This window comes from Falco cherrug, chromosome 2, assembly GCF_023634085.1.
Source record: "Falco cherrug isolate bFalChe1 chromosome 2, bFalChe1.pri, whole genome shotgun sequence".
NCBI classification, from domain to species: Eukaryota; Metazoa; Chordata; class Aves; order Falconiformes; family Falconidae; genus Falco; species Falco cherrug.
The window spans coordinates 68,897,002-68,916,943 of record NC_073698.1 but is presented as its reverse complement, the minus strand read 5'-3'; the positions used below and the strand labels follow the sequence as shown (position 1 = coordinate 68,916,943).

Genomic DNA, 19,942 nt, shown 5'->3' with positions numbered 1-19,942 from the left:
TCAGTGCAGCTGGATAAATAACATAGTTAGAAAGGGCTTTTTTATTCCTTAACAGGGCAATGCTGTGGCCAAGGTTTATCTGGGTCGGAGGAACCTGCAGAACCGGTATCTTCATACAAACTCCAGGCCCGCCTGTAATACAAGGAACAGGACAGGCACATTAGGACTTTTAAAATGACCTTTAATAGGCAAATGAAGCAGCCCTGAGGAAGAAGTCTATGAGCAGCGCGAATCAACAGGAGTGAGTGTTGCATACCTTCATGCACCCACTGTATGCTCTACCTGTAATAAAAGAGTCATGGCCCCAGACATGGGCTCTGCCGCACTTGCACATGCAAAGCTTTTAACCTGGTTGGTGTCCCTGTTGAGTCTGGTATGCTGTTCTGCTGCTGCTACTGTGGATGAGCCCAACCCGGGCAAGAGTTTCTTGCCTCAGTATGAATCTGATCATGGGGGAGCTGTTGACTCTTCACAAGATACAAGGCTACATGTTTTCACAGTGGACTATGACTATGTGCAAATTCCCTATGAAGTTACCCTTTGGATCCTCCTTGCCTCTCTTGCAAAAATAGGTAAGTAGAATATGGGATCTTGGGACCTCCTACCTTCGCAAGAAGTTAAATATGCACCATCTAACCAAGTATCTTCCATGCATTTTTGTAGCTGGGACTGTTTTTACAGTTTCTTTCCTCAAAAGAACAGGTGTGTTCACTACCATGACAATGACAAAATTCCATCTCTGAATGCTTCCAGATTACTTAAGTAAATATATGACCCCTAATTTTCATGTCTCTTGGGTTTATCAATGTTAGTGAGTAGCAACAGAGCTCCCCTACAGTGCTGTCCATCCCTTTTTCTAGGCTTCAAACATCACAAGATAGCAGAATTTGCCACAGCTGTAGAAATCAGTAACACCAGGCTGAGACTTCACGTATGTTGAATTTGGGGGAGAAAAGTGGGAATAATTCTTCCTTTGTGTGAATAATAGGAAGCATTTCCCTGTGAGTCTTTGTTTTGCATGTTTGCTCCTTAAAGTTGCTCAAAAAGTAATACCGGAGGAGAGGGACTGAGAGTCTAAGAGGGTGTGGCTCGCGGAGATGTAGGGTAAGTGCCTTTTGAATACATATCAATACATCTAGCTTCTATTAGAGCTCCATGTAGCTATCTGAATGAAGACAGACAACTCAGGGAGAAGTAGGGACTGTGATTAACATAGCAAAAATGGCTCACCATGTATCCTACAGGTTTGCATGGCTGTGCTCAAACTATTTTGACCATTCAGCATTCATGCAGCAATAGCAAATAAATGAAGGTGAAGAGCTGCACGCATGTGATTTCCCTGTTTGTTTGATCTTTCCATTACTATAGAACAGGCTAGTAGGTGGGACTGATGACTTTCTGGAGGTGGCCTGAAGATAAACATTTTTCATGTCATAGTCACACGATTGACAAAAATTGTTGCCATGGGCCATGATTCGCCAGTTTCATAATAGCTGATGATCTCAATCCAATTCCTATAAACAAATGTCTTCACTGCTAACATAATAATAAAAATTTTCACAAATCAAATGTGTTGTTATGGCATCAGCAGAGTGTGTTAGCAGTAAGCATATTGATCAATTTCATTATTCATCATCCATAAAAGCACAGGACTTGCCATATGGCAAATCTACTCAATGTTCTTGTTTTGAGCAAGAAATAGATACTTTAGAAGAACTGTGTGATGCCTCCCAAGCAGACTTGTTCCTTAGCTGGGAGTTTTCAAATAATATTATTTTTGATGGAAAGCATGGGGCTGTTGACTTCAAATCTACTTGGAAGAAAGAGTTAGTTTCAATAATCTAGTTACCCACTGAAGAACATTTCCAAACTGTTACAAATTTTTAGTGTTTTATTCGCATATTATCTTCTTTCTCTATTTTAAGATTTTAGGGTGGGAAACATTTCTGAGACCTTGAAAAGCAAGACAGTTCCCTTATTCTGTAAAACTGACAGAAGATTTGAACATTACTTTTTCAATTAAAAAAGGAGATGAGTAGATTTATGATCTTAACATACTTTTTGATACAAACAAATAGTCTCCTAAATAAATTATTTTCAATTTCATAAACATATTTTTTTTGCCTTTACTTTTGAACATTGTTAATTTGAGGGTCACAGAAATGCAGTCACGGCATTAGTTTCTAGAGTTATGGGATGAAGGCTTACCTAGCTTCAGGTATGGAGACACAGCCATTGGATTTATAGGTTTCTTAGTCTGCCTCATAGTCTTTCTTGTAAATTCTGGAAAATTCCTTACATTTCTAGTAGAAGCACTTCTCATTTGCAGTATGATTACACAGTTCCTGGTATAGAGACTAGATGAGCCATTGCTAGACGTTATCTTAGTATTGGTATCAGTATCGATGTCTGATGGGAAGATTATATGAATGCAGTTGCAGTAGCAGTACGCTAAAACAGGCAGAAGGAGCTTCACACCCACAACATTTATACAGTAACTGTAGCCCTGTTTCCATAACACAGCTTGGCTACCTTTGTGCTTGTGAGCTGACCTCAGCTGTGCGTGACTGTCCATATCACCTCAGTTCGGTGTGCTCCTGCTCGGCTCTGGCCCGTGCCGACAAGCCTTCTCCCAGGCAGTGCCGAGGCAGGCTGTGGTCCAGGATCTGTTCCCACAGGCAGTTTGGATATGACCACTTTTTGCTGAGGTAGGGAAGAGAATGCTGGGGTAGGGAAGAGAATTTGGCTGTACAGATGCAAGCTGAACCTTTCTGCTTGGAAAAGTCTTTGGCCTGCTTAATTTGCTACTGTAGACTCAGCCTTTATTCTAGCAAGGGGAAAAAAAAATCCCTTAGGGTGCATTACTTTCTCAGATATTTGAGAAAATATCTGAGATAATGTTGAGGCTGCTGATAGTTCTTCCAGCTCTGCTGAAATCACTGGTTTTCTTTCAGCGAACGGACTCAGAAGGCTCTTTACAAAATGTTGTTTACCTTTTGGAGGAACAGAAGTTCTCCCAGAAAAGTGAGGTTAATCAGCTTGTACAAAGCCTTGTGTTACTGTCGCTTCATTCCTGCTGCTTTGGATATTTTGTTGAGTGAATACTCACTGCCTCTGTTTGTGGATCACCTGGAGTCCATGCCATGCTTCAGGAGAGTGTTGGAAGTGGAGGAAGCTGAGTAGACCATGGTACCTGAGCTGCTCCCTGCTTCCTTGGGTTTCTCCAGGTCCCTGGTCCCAAATCCAGCAGGAGCTCTGCAGCCAGGGACCTGCCTCAGCACTGGGGGGATCTTCCTTTGAACCTGCAGCCAGGGACAGGGGTCTCTTTGAGATGGAGGGACAATTCTGTGCCCCAAAGGCTTGGTAGTAGTGATTGCACAGCAAGGATTCTTGAATATTTTCTTTCCAAATTGTGAGGCATGTTTTCAAAGAGGTTTCTGCATTCCTAGAAGTGGAGCTTAGACTCAGGCACATTTGCTCAGCAATTGAGACCTGGGGAGTGGGAAGAAAAAAGGTTCATGACCAAACTGTTCCCCTGCTTTAGCGATACAAGTCTGGAAATATTTCATTTTTAAGGGAACAATACTGCCTGTTTTTACATTCATAATCCTAAGAGCAAAACCTGGCTGTCTAAAGACAAAGTCTTCGAAGGCAGGCAAAACATCAGTCTGACATCAGGTTAATCTAAACCTGACTAATACCCTAATGTTTTATGCAAGGTTTCCATCTCTATCACCGATTACCAAGACTCATGCCCGAAAGCTGCATCCTGATTGCCATTGGAGCACTGGTAGGAGCAATCATCTATGCTTCTGATCACAAGTCTCCACCGGTGATGACCACAAGTATTTACTTCTTGTATCTCCTTCCACCCATCGTCCTGGAGGAGGGTTATTTCATGCCAACTCGCCCATTTTTTGAGAACTTTGGGTCCATCCTGTGGTGGTCTGTGCTGGGATCTCTGCTAAACTCGTTTGGGATTGGCCTCTCCCTCTACGGAATCTGCCAGATTGAAGCCTTTGGCCTGACAGACCTGAACCTGCTGCAGAACCTCCTCTTTGGCAGCATGATTTCAGCTGTGGATCCTGTGGCTGCTCTGGTAGTTTTTGAAGAAGCCTCCGTTAACGAGCAGCTTTACATGATGATCTTTGGAGAGTCATTGCTAAATGATGGCATAACTGTGGTGAGTTTCTTTCCACTCATTGTCTTCCCCTCTTTGGGTTCCTGTGGCTTGTAGGATTATTGGGCACAGGACTAAAGCAGCTTTGAGGAGTTCCTAGATACATTATTCTATGGATACTCCACTCCATTACACTGAAGTAATTTCAATGTATGTAAAGAGTACATCTTACATTAACTCTTTCAAAAACGTATTGGTTTAGAGCTGCTGGAAGAGGGAAGCATACAGATACACATGTTGCTCTTGTATTCCCTGAAGTGAATAGAAAAGCTATAGCTGATCTTGCTGTGAGGATCAGTGTAAGACCTAGGAATGTTCTTGACATTGTGCAAGCAAACAAATAGAAAATTGTACCACATAAAGACTGAAGGCAACGAGGGTACTGATAGAGACCCTGCCTTTTCATGTGCTTTAGAGAGCCCTCCGGGGAAAAAAACCAAACCAAACCAAACCAAAACCAAAACCAAATACAAACCCAAAAACCAACCCCCCAAAAAAGCCAGACATGGACAACCTCTGGAGGCTGCACTTCTCCAGCCATTTCTGGGAAGTTCCCCAGAGACCCTAGAGAAGAATTCCAGAAGCCACTAATAACTTTGCATAACTCTGTTTCTAGCAGTAAAAAACCTGACATCTGACAAATGTTCACCTTTCTTGGCTATCTTATCTTAAGTGTCCAGAAACAATGCTTCTTACTTTTATTTTTTTATATGAAAAATTTGTTTTTACAGAGCTCCTTTTGCTAATACTTTTCCTCATTTCTTATTATTTCTATGAAAACTTGGAGCAACCTGAAATTCTAGCTGCAAAACACAATTGACAAAAACACTTAGAACACACGTATTTTTCAAGAAAGAAATTCAAGCAGGAGATGTTATTTCTCAGAAACAAACAGGACTGCTCTTGTGCTCCAAGTTAACTGCAGGTTAAGGAGTTTTGCTAGATAAGATCTTTACAGAATTTAAATCACAGGAATCTAAAATATATAAAAACTATTCAGGTACTGTTATACATGAGGTACAGCACAACTTGGACTTGTAAAGTCTGTACAGAGTTCATTGTTGAAAGGCTTCATGGGAGAAGTGCAGTTTATGAGTAATGTGAAAAGGAAAAGAAATTAAATAAATTCTTGCAGTCACAGCCTATTGATCATAAATCGTTCCCCTTGGTGAATCAGAGCTGTAGGGCTGATGTAGAACCAAGGGACAAATGTTACTCAGCTTTAAATGAAACTGTTTATGCGTTATAGTTGTAACAAAAAATTCCCCAATGCATCTATCACTTCCAGTTGTCTTTTTGGTTCCTTCAAGTGCAGACCTCAAAAAGTAATATGTCTTCCTCACTCTGGAAGAGCCTGTTTCATCCTTTTTTTGACTGGCTCACTACCTCACCTTCCCTTTTTTCTCAGCTGTTATTTATGATGTGGGATCCAACTCATAATGGTGTTCACATGATCTTTCAGTTAGGATCCTGTTATTGCATCCGTGTAGTGACAGAAAGCCTTTAAAAACAGTGGTATTTAGGCATTTCTCAGCACCACTAAGTGTGATAGCAAAAAAGATGAAAGGACTGTACATGGGGAGCGTTGGCCACACCACTGTGAGTTGCCTTTGCCCCATGTGCCCTCATCTTTGGGGAACCTTCTCCCAGCAGCTATGTTGCAATCAGTTTGTCAGCTCCTGCTGATGTATCTCCACATTGACCACCTCTCATATATTTTCTGGGCATTCAAATTTTCCAAATCTCTACCTGGCTTCATGTTTGAGAAGTCTGAAGTATTTGTCACCTGGATGGAGCCCAGTAGGTTACTTTCTCCTCTCTGATACCCCCCCTTTCCTTTTAAAAGGCTTTAAAACTGCTTATCTTGGGTGTCTTATCTTACCATTTCCTCCCTGTTCCTCTCTTAACAGTTTCCTTTGAGTTAACTCTGTGTTTAAAAAGATAATATCACCAAAATATATTAAGCATACATATTTTTGATTGTTTAAATACAAGTATCTGCTGGTTCTCTCCAGTCTGCTTATCAGCTTGACCATTTTTTCCCCTAGCAGGAAAAACTGGTATAAAATTTGCTGGACTTGTGTGTTATATTTGAGGCAACAATAACTCCCTCTCCTATATTTAGTTCAATATCCTTGTATAAAAAAATCACAAAATAACATACTGTGGAATTAGAATGATGATTTAGGGGTTATGCCTTTATGTAGGGGACTGGGACAAAAATGGCTAATTTACCCTTTCTACTCATTTGTAGGACCATATAGGGCCTCAGTAGGGCCATGCCTGTGGATGGAACAAGGCTCCAGGTCCTGTTCATTGCTTCTTTTACTGGTTGCTTCTGAGTGGACTGTTAGCATCAGAATAGTACAAACAGCAACAGGACTGGTCCTAGCAAGTATCATACATTAGGGGAGTTCCAAAGCTCTGTTCAAAACAGTGATGTGGGTAAATCCAGTGTGGATTTCATTTAAACCTGAACAGAGGTGGAGGACCCTGATTTTGCTGCAAAGTATTTCAGGCATCTGAAGCTCTGGTCCTGCATACACACAGACCGTTTCTATCTCAAGAGGAGCTGAGCACCTGTGTGCAACAGGAAATTGATTCTTTCCTCTGACTACTTCATCTCTGAGGCTTGATTTGAGAAACACTGAGAACACCTATACATCATGCTGTACTCAAAATTAAGTGGCAGTGACTATTTAGACTGCTATCTAATGGTGCCTTCTCTTCTTTGTGCGCAGTAGCACAGCAATTAAATATACCTACTGCATGATGGAGACCCACATAAAATTGATTTTTTTGTTTAAAGGTATTTGAATTTACCCCTCTGATGTCACTGAGGAAGCCTTTGACTACTGGATTGTATGGGTGCTAGGGAGGAGGATGGAGATATTTCTCCTGCTGTTGAAGCTGACCTATGTGTTTAGACTAAAATTAAGTGCATGTGGTCAGAAAGAGCTATCACGGTGGAAAGAAAAGAGTTATGAAGGCTGCCTGTGTTGGTGTTTAAGGCAGTCGCTTGAAAATCTTTTTTCCAATGCGTCTGATGTGGATGATATTTGCAATGCTCGTATCATAGACAACTGGAGCAGGGACCAGTCCCTGGGGAGGTCCCCTGTGGATGACAGTGTCACACTGCCTCTTCTTCTCCCTGGCTCTAATAGCCACCCAGTGGTACACCACTACATGGTAATATCCCCTCCAAAAAACCCAAAGCATGACATTCTCAGAGTTGTTAAATGAGGCCAGCTATCAATCCATCCCTTCTTGTTGGGTGAACAAAGGCATCTTGAGCTGATTCAGGCTTTTCTACCATATAAAGAATTATAGTACTCTGTTTACTGGCACAAACACTGCAATGTAACTTATCCAAGCAGCAGTTACATGGAGCCTCACTTGTATGATGCAGTGCAGGATGCTGTGCAGAACAGTTTACTCCCACAAAGCATGTTACAAAAAAAATGAGAACTATGTCGCATTTCCATAATTTCTATTTTAATGCCAATTCAGTTATATCATATAAACGCTTTAGGAACTAGAAAAAAGGAGAAAAACTTACTATCATTTGCTGAGTGTAATTTGTTTTATTCATAAGTCAGCATAGATTCATGCCTTGGTATCATTTATAAAGAATCATGTCTTCAAAACAGGCTGAAGTCTGCAAGAAAGGGGGAACAGAGAGGGAACAGGTTTTGTAATTAAAAGCTATATGGTAAGTACAGTAAGGTTTACTTACTGTGGAGAGATGAACCCTCTTTTCCTTACCTGCCACTGAAGAACCTAATTTCGTACATATTCATCAGGAAAAAGAAGGTCTGGATATTTTCTCACATGAAACATTTTGTTGTGCTTTGTCTGTCCCCCCAAAACACTAGCGATGATCTTTCTGGAGAACAGGCTGTGTGACAGCTCAAGGTCATATATGCCCAGCAGCAATTTAAGATTAGATAGTAGCTGGGGAATAATTATTATCCTAATAAGCTTGGCTCTTCTACCTGAAAATATCTGCTTTAATCTTCTTAATAGCCTTCTGGAATTAACTATACGAAGAAGAAAGACCAAAGAAAACCAGATAACGAAAATGATTTTGGTCTGTTTTGCATTTTTGAATTAATGCTTTGGTGCAACAGCTTTGGAGACCTGGTATCTTTAGATGTTCCCAAAATTCTCTTGCAAACTGAAAGGTGACTTTCATGCATTACACACTCCCTGTAACAGATCTGTCAGGACTTAATGTTAACCGACTGTCAGCAATAAGACCTTTCTATTACTACACCACTCATTACTGTGGAAACTTCCTATTAGTTTCTAAAAGATGGATGAAAGTGCAATATACTGAAGATTTTTCATCATGTATTTCTGCAGAAAAGAAATTAATATTAATAGAAGTATGGTAAACTTATCTCCTCTAAACTAAATTAAAATATCTTTATAGATCAAATTACATAATGTAGAAAATGAACTCTTTCATCTAATCTGACACTGTTTTTTCTTTTTCATCATTTCAAGCTTTCTAGTCAAAATATATGTGTGAAGGGTCTTTAGGCCATTTAGAGTGCCACAGCTTTTGGTTCCCACTTTGAGATTGACACAGAGTTCCTGGGAAGAACATTATGTAGCATCAAATCCCAAACATGTGAGGACAGAGAAGCTGTATTTTTCTAGCTGGAGACAATATGAAAGCTAGGCTACCATTTCCCTTCCCTTCCCTTCCCTTCCCTTCCCTTCCCTTCCCTTCCCTTCCCTTCCCTTCCCTTCCCTTCCCTTCCTTCTCCTGCTTCATTTCCCATTCTGGTAATGTTTCATGGGGTTTATGTGCCAAGTACTATTGAAAAACATATAACATTCCAGAGTCCACCTAATGAAGTGTGTCCAGTCTACTGATCATACAGACAACCTAAATGGGATTTAATTCAAAAGTGTGATTCTTAGTCACTGCCCTGCCCCATCCTGAGTCAGAAAAATAATGTGAGGGGGGAACCTGGGGTTGGTAAGGTACCTAGCTGGTCTCTCAACATCTGCTACAAAGACCAATAATTAAGTTTACCTTCAGAAAATGAAAAAACATGAGTATTTTTCAGTTACTTTGATTGCATTTGATCCCCCAGAGTTTTACTTTTATTACATACCCATCTACCCTTCTGGTTTTTTGCTATTTTTCAGGACACTTAACAGATCTTTAATTCTGGGACTTGTTAAGAACTAGCTGAGATTTCAACTGCAACTTTGCTGAGCTGTGTAAAGGAATTTCAGGCATACATCCACCCCCACCCCCCCACGCTATGAAAAGAGTAAGCCTGCCAGGTTCAGAAAGTTATCTGACTGTTGTCTCCTTATTTTCACATGTAGGTTTTATATAACATCTTCATCGCCTTCACCCAGATGCACAGGTATGAAGAAATTGAATCCATTGATGTCTTTGCTGGCTTTGCTCGCTTCTTCGTGGTGGGGCTGGGTGGCATGTTGTTTGGCATCGTCTTTGGATTTGTGTCGGCACTCATGACTCGATTCACCCGCAACGTTTCTGCTATCGAACCACTGCTGGTCTTCATGTTCAGCTACCTGTCATACTTGTCTGCTGAAACCCTTTACATCTCCGGCATTTTGGCGTGAGTATCCTTTATGGTTTTTTGGATGCCCTCTTGAGGGAATTGGCATTGTTTTGAGGAGGGGGTTTGCTCAAGGTTGGTACAATACAGGCATTTTCAGTCTTTGGCCTAGAGATCTGCAGTGGATGTTTTCTAAGGCATCTGTAAAATGTAGTGCTAACTAGGAAAAGCAGTCCCACAGTCAGCGTAGACATAGATGTACTACTGAGGAGTGCATGTTTGCACTAAAATTATTTTAGGGTTTTGCCTGCGGTAAAAAATACTGCAAGCTGTGGGTAAAATGACTAGTGCTGCCACCATCTGACTGCTGCCTCTGATAAGATCAGCAGAATGAGAGAATGATTTGATAACAGATCACTGTATCTGTATTTATTTCTAAGCAGCATCACCATCAGATTACAAGAGAGATGGAAACTAAGGAGTATAGGAAATGTAATAAAGAACATCTGAGTTCTTCCTTTTGCATAGAGCTGTGAACATCAGCTCTAAGACAGTTTGCCAGAATCATTACATTTGAACAACACCACTAGAACTGAAACCAGGCAAAACCAGACAACCAAGAACGTCAAGCACATAAGGATACATATACTCATGTATGTGGATATTGACGATCATATTTTGATGTGGTCAGGACAGCTTGATACTGCTGTAGTGCTGGGGACTGCTTCCTTAAAGTGCTGTGATGGCATGGTTGTCCACTGCAGAAAGCCAGCAGGTCTGTTGATATAAATGCTGATAGGGTGAGTACTGTGGGAAGGAAGGAGGGCAGCAGAAGGAAAGGAAAGCAGGAAAGAAGAAAGTTTTCTTCTAGCCGAAGAAAAAAGAACAGGAGTGGAAGTGAGAAATTTTATAAGAAAACTGCTGGTAGGTGAGTTTCAAAGATACCACACCAAACAGCCCCTCAGGAGGATGATGTGTAAAGAAAGGAGAACCTGATGGTGTCAAATGCTCCAGCTAGAGCTGCTGGTGCTTCAGGCTCAGTGACCAGCTGGTGGGTGGCAGCAGCCTTGCATGGCCTGTGTTGGCTCTGAGCTTGCATGCCAGGTCTTGTGGGCTTTGGTGCTCCAGAAAGGAGTTCCCTTTATTGAGGTTTAAACCTAAACAAATACAAGCATCTGGCTTTTGATGTCCAGACAGGTGCATTTATTCACCTCCACTTGTTGAATTATGATTTCCTAGAATTGTACAATTATAGATTTATAGAATCACAGAATGGTTTGGATTGGAAGGGACCTTTAAATATCATCTCATCCAACCCCCCTGCAATGAGCAGGAACACCTTCAACTAGACCAGGTTGCTCAGAGCCCTGTCCAACCCGACCTTGAATGTTTCCAGGGATGGGGCATCTATAGTCTCTTTGGGCAACCTGTGCCAGTGTTTCACCACCCTCATTGTAAAAAATTTCTTCCTTATATCTAGTCTAATTTTACCTTAATATTTTAGTTTAAAACCATTACCCCTTGTCCTGTCGCAACAGGTGCTACTAAAAAGTTTGTGCCCACCTTTCTTATAAGCCCTCTTTAAGTACTGAAATGCTGCAATAAAAGTCTCCCAGGCCCTTCTTTTCTCCAGGCTGTTTCATTCTCCCCAATTTGTTCAATGTCACAGAAGGATCTGCTTTGTAAAAGCAACCTTTGCAGGATGGCCCTGGGAAGCAAAATTTGAATATTTGACTGCATCAAATAAGTAGTTAGACAGGAGATATGTTTTTCTGAGCAATTAGACAAAGCAGATGAGTCTTGTAGTATGTTTTGCATATCCAACCCAGCTGGTCTGATTGAGGTGACTGGTGACTTTAGTTGAACAGGGTTACACCTACTATGTAGTGAGCATTAATACCATATGGACCCTTTCCTACCTGCACTGCCCAAAATACTCCTTCCCTGCCTATTCATTACACTAGACTACATAGCTCTTTATTTCTGTTGCTTCCTATTTTCATTAGAGTACTGAAATGATTAGTAATAGAAGAAGGTTAATATAATTGGATTTATTATTCTTACTGCTTCATTAAGGAAATCGTTGCTTGTTTTAGAGATGGGAACTTATTGTCACCCTTCTGAATTATTGAGGAATTCATTCATTTTTCACTTGGATCATGAAAGTCTATTATACATATGTCTCTGAAAGTCAACAGTATTAAACATTAATGCCTAATGGCCTTATGTTAGAGTGTCCTTGGACCTGCTAAATGTCTCAGCCTCACCAGAATACCCTTGAGATTTCTTTAGTGGAAATTAAATGAACAGAAACTAGATAAAGGGTTATTTAATGAACAGTCAGCATTCTCTGAATTCACAAGTCTGGAAAAATATCATCACAAGAAGCCCCCAAAGACTAAAATATTATCAGTAGAACTAGATGATGGAATATGTTACTAGCATAGCACTCAATCTATCACCTATGACTATGGAAAACAGAGGGGGGAAGAGGAAACCCCCTTCAGTAAGGCTGCTCAAAGACTACTGCTCCATGTGATTGTTGCCAGCATCTGTGCTGGGTGGCTGCTGATGCCTCTGAGGAAGGCTCTAGTCTTCATTAACAGTGAAGAGGTGCAAAACATTGCTTTGTTTCCTTAGGCATATTCTCCACACCCTGGGTAACTAAAAGGGGGGAAGGACACCTCTGCAGAATAACTGAATTTCCCCTTGTGGCACAGCAGTGGGCTGCTGTGGGTGGAGAGTCACTGAAGATTTACCCTGGCTCTGCTGATCTGCAAGCCAGCTGGCAGGGAGCTACTGGGAGCTTTGAACCCAGCATAGGACTACCACCGTGTTCTACCACCACCACCTCAAAGGAGAAGATCACTAAGAGGCAGGTTCTGTCCCTCTGAGTAATCTATCCGTAGGCTGGTAGGACTTGCCCTTTCTTTGAGACTCAAATATTTGATGCTTGGTGACTTATGTGTTAGGCATTCAGGATAAAATGGACTCTGAGCTGGAACACGATACCCTCACTTCCTCATCTGGAAGGCTGACTGGTTTGCTTCCTTCTTCCTGCATGCAAAATGGATTTGTAAAGCTGAATGAAGATGCTCTCCTATCTAATGAAATAGCTAATGTTACTGAAGAAATAAAATGTTTCTTGATATTAGGAAGGTCACAGGGTGATGAGGTAGAGTGCAGGCAATGAAGGCTGAGGTCATTCTTACATGAAAAGAAAAACAGATTTTGGCTGATCTCTGATGTTTTGCCTGGTACAGGATGACAGCCTGTGCAGTGACAATGAAAAAATACGTGGAGGAGAATGTTTCCCAGAATTCCTATACTACAATAAAGTATTTCATGAAGATGCTGAGCAGCGTCAGTGAGACCTTGATTTTTGTGTTCATGGGAGTGTCCACAGTGGGGAAAAACCACGACTGGAACTGGGCCTTCATTTGTTTCACTTTGCTCTTCTGTCTCCTTTGGCGGACACTGAGTAAGTCAACTTTTGCAAGCAGCTTTCTCTGCATCTCTGATAGAACATACCTTTTGGTGCAAAGGTATGTTAGAAAAGTCTGTGCAGACTGGCATAACCAGTTCAATAATGAATTTACCAGGTTTATGTTGCTGACAAGTTATTTTTACAAATGTACACATGGAGAAAAAGGGGGAAGAAGCCCTGAAGAAATCTGTATGCCAGTCTTTAAGCACAGACTTTATGATTTGGTGAGAATGGAGTAATTTTAGCAATAGTAAAATATTACTATGATTATGCCCTTGAGTAAGTGGGCATCATAATGATTTCATTACATACTGTAATTCGCTTACTAATTAGATAATGTACATCACCACACTTCTGGTGCTATAACACTAAAGGTCCTGGGACAGGAGTGCCGGAGGCATTGAAAAAGAGGGAAGGTGAAAATTAGTGCTGATAGATAACTGAAAGGGAGACCGTTTCCTTCCTTATACCACATCTAGGTCAACCACACTATGCTACTGTTCCTCACAAGTCAACTCTGAAGTTTTAAACTGCTAGAAAAGAGTGCCTGTTTGAAGTGACTCCATTTCTACACACAGAATCTCCCTGTTCCTGTGAAGGTCTCCTACTCCCCAATCTATGAGACTGGGATTCCTCCAGCATGGGCAGGGAAGTTTATAAATGATGTCACACAAGCTGTGGGACACAATTTCTCATCTTGTCCTAATATTCAGGATGGATTTACAGTAATGTTGAAAAAAAAAGAAGCAATAGGAAGGCTGGTGGTGTTCTGGAGGTGGTAGCAGTCCTGGCAAACTTCTCATAGGAGCTGCTTTAATGCCTGTTAGCCAATTTACTGCAACTGTGGGAGCAGAGGCAACACATTGCCACCTTCTCTTTCATCTACTAGTACTGTCCAGCCAAACCCCAGTGCCAGCTGGAGTTAAACCATGACACACTCTAGCTGACAAAAGAAAAGAAGGAATCGCCTAATGGTCAGACCAACCTTCTAGTGGTGTCTTCAGCAGAGCCTTCAGGAGATGGTAATTACAAAACCTTGCAAACCTTGCCACATTCTGAGCTCTGTTCACCTATTTCCTCAGCATCTACAGTCTGTTTTGTCACTACGCTATATAAGTGTCTGGTTTGGACTTGTTGCCGATAAATTATACTATCATTTTTTTGGACCTGAATATTCTGCATCAGTTTAAGTTACAACTGCTGCAGTAGAAAGCAAATGTATTTACTCCTGGAGAGGTATTGAATTATGGAACACATCCTACTCAGCCACTGTTACTGCCACTTAAATTTAGTTAAAAATATGAGGGAATGATGCTTTTCTAATGAAAGATGTTTTGGAAGTAGTACACATGAGAGGGCCAAAAATACAATCATGCAGGCAACCTTATTTCTGACAATTTAACTTCTGTGTGCCTGAATTAGCCATCTTAATAACAGGTCTTTTGAATCTCAGTGGGATTTTTCATATTTTTAAAGAAAAGGAGAAATCCAAATATTCCGTGAGATGGCCTTGGAGGAGACGTTCTAAGAACTGAAATTTATGCACCTGCCTTGGCTGAGTACGTAGATTAGCTCCCCCATGTTTCATTTATAATCAAAGAAGGCTCCTCTGGAACATCCTGTGGGGCAGAATTCTGCACTGGGCACCTGCCACCACCTCCTCCAGCATTCAGCCCTTGTCTATATTCCCTTTACATACACAGCCCAGACTTGAGGTCTGGTCATTGGCTCTACATCATCTGCTACAGTATGGAGGAGGAACAAGAACTGTCAGGTGATTCATCAGGGCCAGCTGTGCCCTGAAGGGGAAGGCAAAAAGGGGTTGAGAGGAAACAGCCAGTGATAGTTGCTGGAGACTGGTTGATAAATCAACTGGAGAATATGCTTTGTCTTCTCCACCACTCACAAAGGAAGAAATGGATGAAGATGTGAAGACTGAGGGCAGCCTTAACTGCAGTCACCATGCGACTGTGGATGCTAAGATCCTGAGAGGAGTGAGCAAGACAACAAACAGCAGAATTACAACCCTGGACTTCAAAGACAAGATTTTGGCCAGTTGAAGTGGTTGATAATGTGGGAAGGGAATTGGCTAGACCGCTGGGCTCAAAATACTGGTCTAGCTGGTGGCTAATGGCATCCCTCAGGGCTCAGTGCGAGGACCAATATTATTTTAATGTCTTCATTAATGGCCTGGAGGATGGAATAGAATGCACACTGGGAAAGTTTGTGGCTGTTGTGGTTTAACCCCAGCTGGCAATGAAGTACCATGCAGTCACTTGCTCAATGCCCGCCCCCTCAGTGAAAGGGAAAGGAGAATCAGAAAGATTCTAAACTTCTAACTATTCATGTTAAAATGCATGGGTTGAGATAAGAAGAGTTTCATAATTTAAATAAAATATAATAATAGTAGTAGTGGAAGTAGTAATAGTAGTAGTAGTAGTTGTAATGAAAAAGGAGACAACAAAAAGAGAGAGAGAAATACCTCCCCCCACTAAAAACAAGTGATGCACAATACAATTGTTTTACCACCTGCTGACTGATGCCCAGCCAGCCCCTGAACAGTGATCAGCCCCTTCTGGTCAGCTCCTCCCAGTTTATATCCTGAGCATGATACTCCACGGTATGGAATATCCCTTTGGCTAGTTCAGACGAGCTGTCCTGGCTATGCATCCTCCTAGCTTCTTGTGCCCCTGCTTACAGCAGTGCATGGGGAACTGAAAAGTTCTTGACTTAGGGCAAGCACTATTTAGCAATCGTCAGTGTGTTATCAACATTATTCCCGTGATAAATCCAAAACACAGCACTGTACCAGCTACTAGGAAGAAAATTAACTCTATGCCTGCCAAAACCAGGACAGTGGCTGACACCAAACTGCAGGGAGCAGTCAATATTCTGAATAGCTTCCCTTCAAAGGGATCTGGACAGGCTGGAGAAGTGGGCTGACAGCAAGCTCACGAAGTTCAAGAAGAGCACATGCAAGGACTGTGGGTTAGAATAACTCCATGCAGCAGTATAGGCTTGGAGCCTAGTAAGCAACTCTGCAGAAAAACACCTGGCCTGGCAGACAACAGGTTGAACACAAGCCCGAATTATGTCCTTGTGACAAAGAAGGCCAGCCATGTCCTGGGCTACATTAGTAAGTGCGTAGCTAGCAGGTCCAGCGAAGTGTTTCTGCCCCTCTCTTCAGCACTGGTTGAAGTGTGTGCTGTCTCCAGAGTGCTCTCTCCAGTTCTGGGCTCCCCAGTATAGGAACGACATGGAGGTTCTGGATCAAGTGTAATAGAGGCCACCAACCTAGTCAGAGGCTGGAGCACTGGACATACAAGATGAGTCTCAGAGTGCTGACTCCATGCAGCCTTGGGAAGATAGGGCACAGGAGAGACCTTATTACTTTCTACAAGTAATCAATCAGAGGAGAGAGAGAAGACAGAGCCAGACATTTTTCAGAGGTGCACATCAATAGGACAAGAGGCAACAGACACAAGCTGGAACGTGGGAAATTCTGATTAGGCAGTACAAAACCATTTCTTAACATGGACGGTGATCCAAAGGCATTCAAGACTTGACTGCAGCTTTGAGCAACCTGATCTGATTAGCTTGACTTTGAGTAGGGACTTGGGCTACACGACCTCTAAAGGTCCTTTCCAGCCTGCAATACTCTGAAGGTAACATTTGGGACTAGCTAAGTGTTGGCATCAAACATCTGAGGTTAAGGTGCTATTTCTTAAATCTCTCAGGTGGCTTATCCCTCTGTCAAAAAGAATACCAGAGCAGGAAGAAGACGTTGGCTTGACCCTCAAAGCCCATACACATTTCAAGACCTTTTAACCCTGGGAGTCCTGGAGGAAGGCATTTAACAAGAGGAAAAAGAGGAAAGGGGAAACCTATGAAGGTTCAAGTAGGTGCATCTGAACAGCTCTATTCTATAAGGATGACCTAAGTACTCAACAACAGAGGTGATACTATTCTTGTGGGTTGACAGCAAAAATAAAGTAATTAAATATTTTCTTGCTAATCCAGGGCCAAGCATGGCCTCTGATTTTTTAAAGGCTTACTTTTGGAGTCTGTATTGGAATATCCTTCCAATCAAGACAGAAATAAGCGCTCTTCTGATACAAAGGCTATTTTGCTGCTTAATGTCTGTCCTTCTCTCAAACACCAAGGGGAGTGCTAGAGCTTTCCAGGGGAAGGTCAAAATATTTTCTGCTGAATTTGTTTGCTAAAATGATTACATCATTTTCTCTGAAGCTTGAATAAAATAAAGAGAATTGGCCTGAGGGTGATACCTCACATATGCAGTTTCAGTCTAGGTAGCTGATGTCTAGCATATTTGTAAGTAGCCAAATAAGGTCTTATATAAAGCAGTATCCAGCAACCTACATAGCAAGATAGTGCTACTGCCCTTACCTATAATAATCCACTGAGTTTATGAGTGACAGCTGTGTAAAATAACACTAGTAATTACCAGCATTTGTCAGTTTTTACTTCAGTAGTTTAACAGTTTCCACACAAAACGTGAGTTACAAATTTCTTATGGAAGATGAAGAAGATTAAGAATAAATTGAGCAAACTGCTGAATTTACTCTATAAAGAAAAGCTGCAGTCCTTACACAGCCACAGGCTGTCCGATTAATCTTAAAGCAAAATGAAATTTCAGAAATAAACAGAGAATTACAGGCACAATAAGCCAGAGGATTAAAAATTAAAATGCTATTACTCTCTGCTTTTCAGTGAACCTGTCCACAGGACTTGTTGTTAAAGCACTGTTCAAACACTTTAGGCAGATACTGTGCAGAAAGCAGGAAACATTGCAGGGGAAGACACAAAAAAACTCTCATCCAGTGGTTTGTCTTGTCTCCAGAACACGTTGGAGAAGAACTGTGCAACATAAATATAGAACATAAATATTTTCACCTAATCTCACTTCTAACCTGCATGAGTGAATTTAAATCCTGAAGCAATTAGGAACCATGGTCTTTTCTAGGAGATTATTTCACACAAAACAGATTCAGCAGTTGGTCAAAGAGAAGCTACAAGAACAAAAAATTTGAAAGAAAGGTCTGTCAACAGCTGCCTGAGCCAAGATATTTTGTTTTAAATATTTGCCTTTTCTTCTTGATTAATAACAGTTGTGGTTCTTTCCCTTGCTAGGTGTATTTGCTCTCTTCTACATCAGTAACAAGTTCCGAACATATCCCTTCACCTTCAAAGACCAACTCATTATTTCCTACAGTGGCCTTCGAGGAGCCAGCAGCTTCTCTCTTGCATTCTTGCTTCCAGTGAATCTCTTCCCAAGAAAAAATCTCTTCATTACTGCCACTCTTGTAGTTATATATTTCACTGTGTTCATCCAAGTAAGTGTATTTCTTAATGGATTGCTTTCATGTAGTAGAGGTGACGGAAAGCTTCATAGTGAAGATTGCATTGAATTTACTCTTAAACTATGACAAGCTATCATATTTTAAGGCTAGATTTAGCACTGCACTGTCTAATTACCCTTTCAGGGCTTTTTAGGTATCACTAAATAACTTTTTCAGAAAGACTTTACTGAAAACCTGTGTCTTCTAAAATATTCAGGGAAAAGGGCATTTTGTGTCCCAAATCTGTGTTCACTCCACATGTGCTTGCTAATGTTTCCAAATTAAGAAGCATTTTAACTAGGCTTCAGCTCAGAATCATTCTTTACTAGTGGTGTATCTCAGACTGAACTACGTCTGTTCTATGAAGGTTTTTGAGGTTTTTATTTGATCTTCATTCATCCTGAAGAGCAAATGAGAACATTTTGAAATCCTTTGTGAAAGAATATTAAAGAAAAATAAAGTTAATACTTCAGATTTGTAAGAATAAGTGTCTACTTCAGATGCTTGGGTTATTCCACTTGGCTTACACTGCTCTACCTGGAAGAACTGAATCTTCCTGAGGTCTTGCATCCCGTGTTCTGTATTTTCCCATACCAATCTCTCTGATACTCTAGGGTGCCAATGGGACACTACACACTTGTGGTTAGCCACTTAGATTCCACCAGAAAAATTCAGAAAAACCCTTTTCTTTCTATTTCCCCTTTTTAAATGCTATTCTGTAGCAGTGCAGTAAAGAATTGTGAACAGCTGGAAATGGTTCCTAGGTGGAAAAAATCCACAAAATGTTTAATTCTGAAAATGTTGAAGTAAGAGGATTCAAGAGTGTAAGAATCTCACAAAAATAATGTTTTCTATCAAGTGACTGTTTTGAAGAAAGTTGGCAATGAATCACTTTACATGGTTAAAACATGTCATTAAATATAAGCTCACTTAAGAAAAGCCTGGTGAGTAGGTTTTTTTGAGTTTTTGAATTTTATACCTCCTCTGTAGCTCTCCATACAATTAGTAGATTGTTCTTGCAACTAAGACATAGCTTTCCTAATTGATTAAAATGGAATCCTTTTGCTTTCTGTTTTTTTCCAAAAGATAACTAACAATTCAGCTCATTGTTCCAAATGCAGGGGATCACAATTGGACCATTGGTCAGATATCTAGATGTTAAAAAGACCAACAAAAAGGAGTCCATCAATGAAGAAATTCATGTGCGAGTAAGTCTTTTTCACATCAGTAGCTGGTATCCTAGAAATCAGAGAAACTGTATTCCAAAAGAACTGGACAGAGGGAGGCATTTGGTAGCGCGGGCATTCAGTGTATTTGGACACTGAATGCTTTTAACAACATTGGGAGGAAAACCTAGGCATAATTT

The 19,942-nt window shown here is 41.0% G+C and overlaps 1 protein-coding gene across 1 annotated transcript in view; it reads left to right on the top strand.

The window, feature by feature from the left end:
• The first annotated feature begins 31 nt into the window (after positions 1-31).
• Positions 32-19,942, top strand: part of SLC9A4 (solute carrier family 9 member A4) — a 43,675-nt gene continuing 23,764 nt past the window's right edge. Inside the window, exons 1-6 of the mRNA XM_014284642.3 lie at positions 32-572; positions 3,720-4,183; positions 9,530-9,789; positions 12,993-13,210; positions 18,368-18,570; positions 19,698-19,784. Of these exons, the coding sequence (XP_014140117.2) occupies positions 299-572; positions 3,720-4,183; positions 9,530-9,789; positions 12,993-13,210; positions 18,368-18,570; positions 19,698-19,784 (1,506 nt within the window). The 5' untranslated portion in view covers positions 32-298. The remainder of the gene's footprint in view (positions 573-3,719; positions 4,184-9,529; positions 9,790-12,992; positions 13,211-18,367; positions 18,571-19,697; positions 19,785-19,942) is intronic.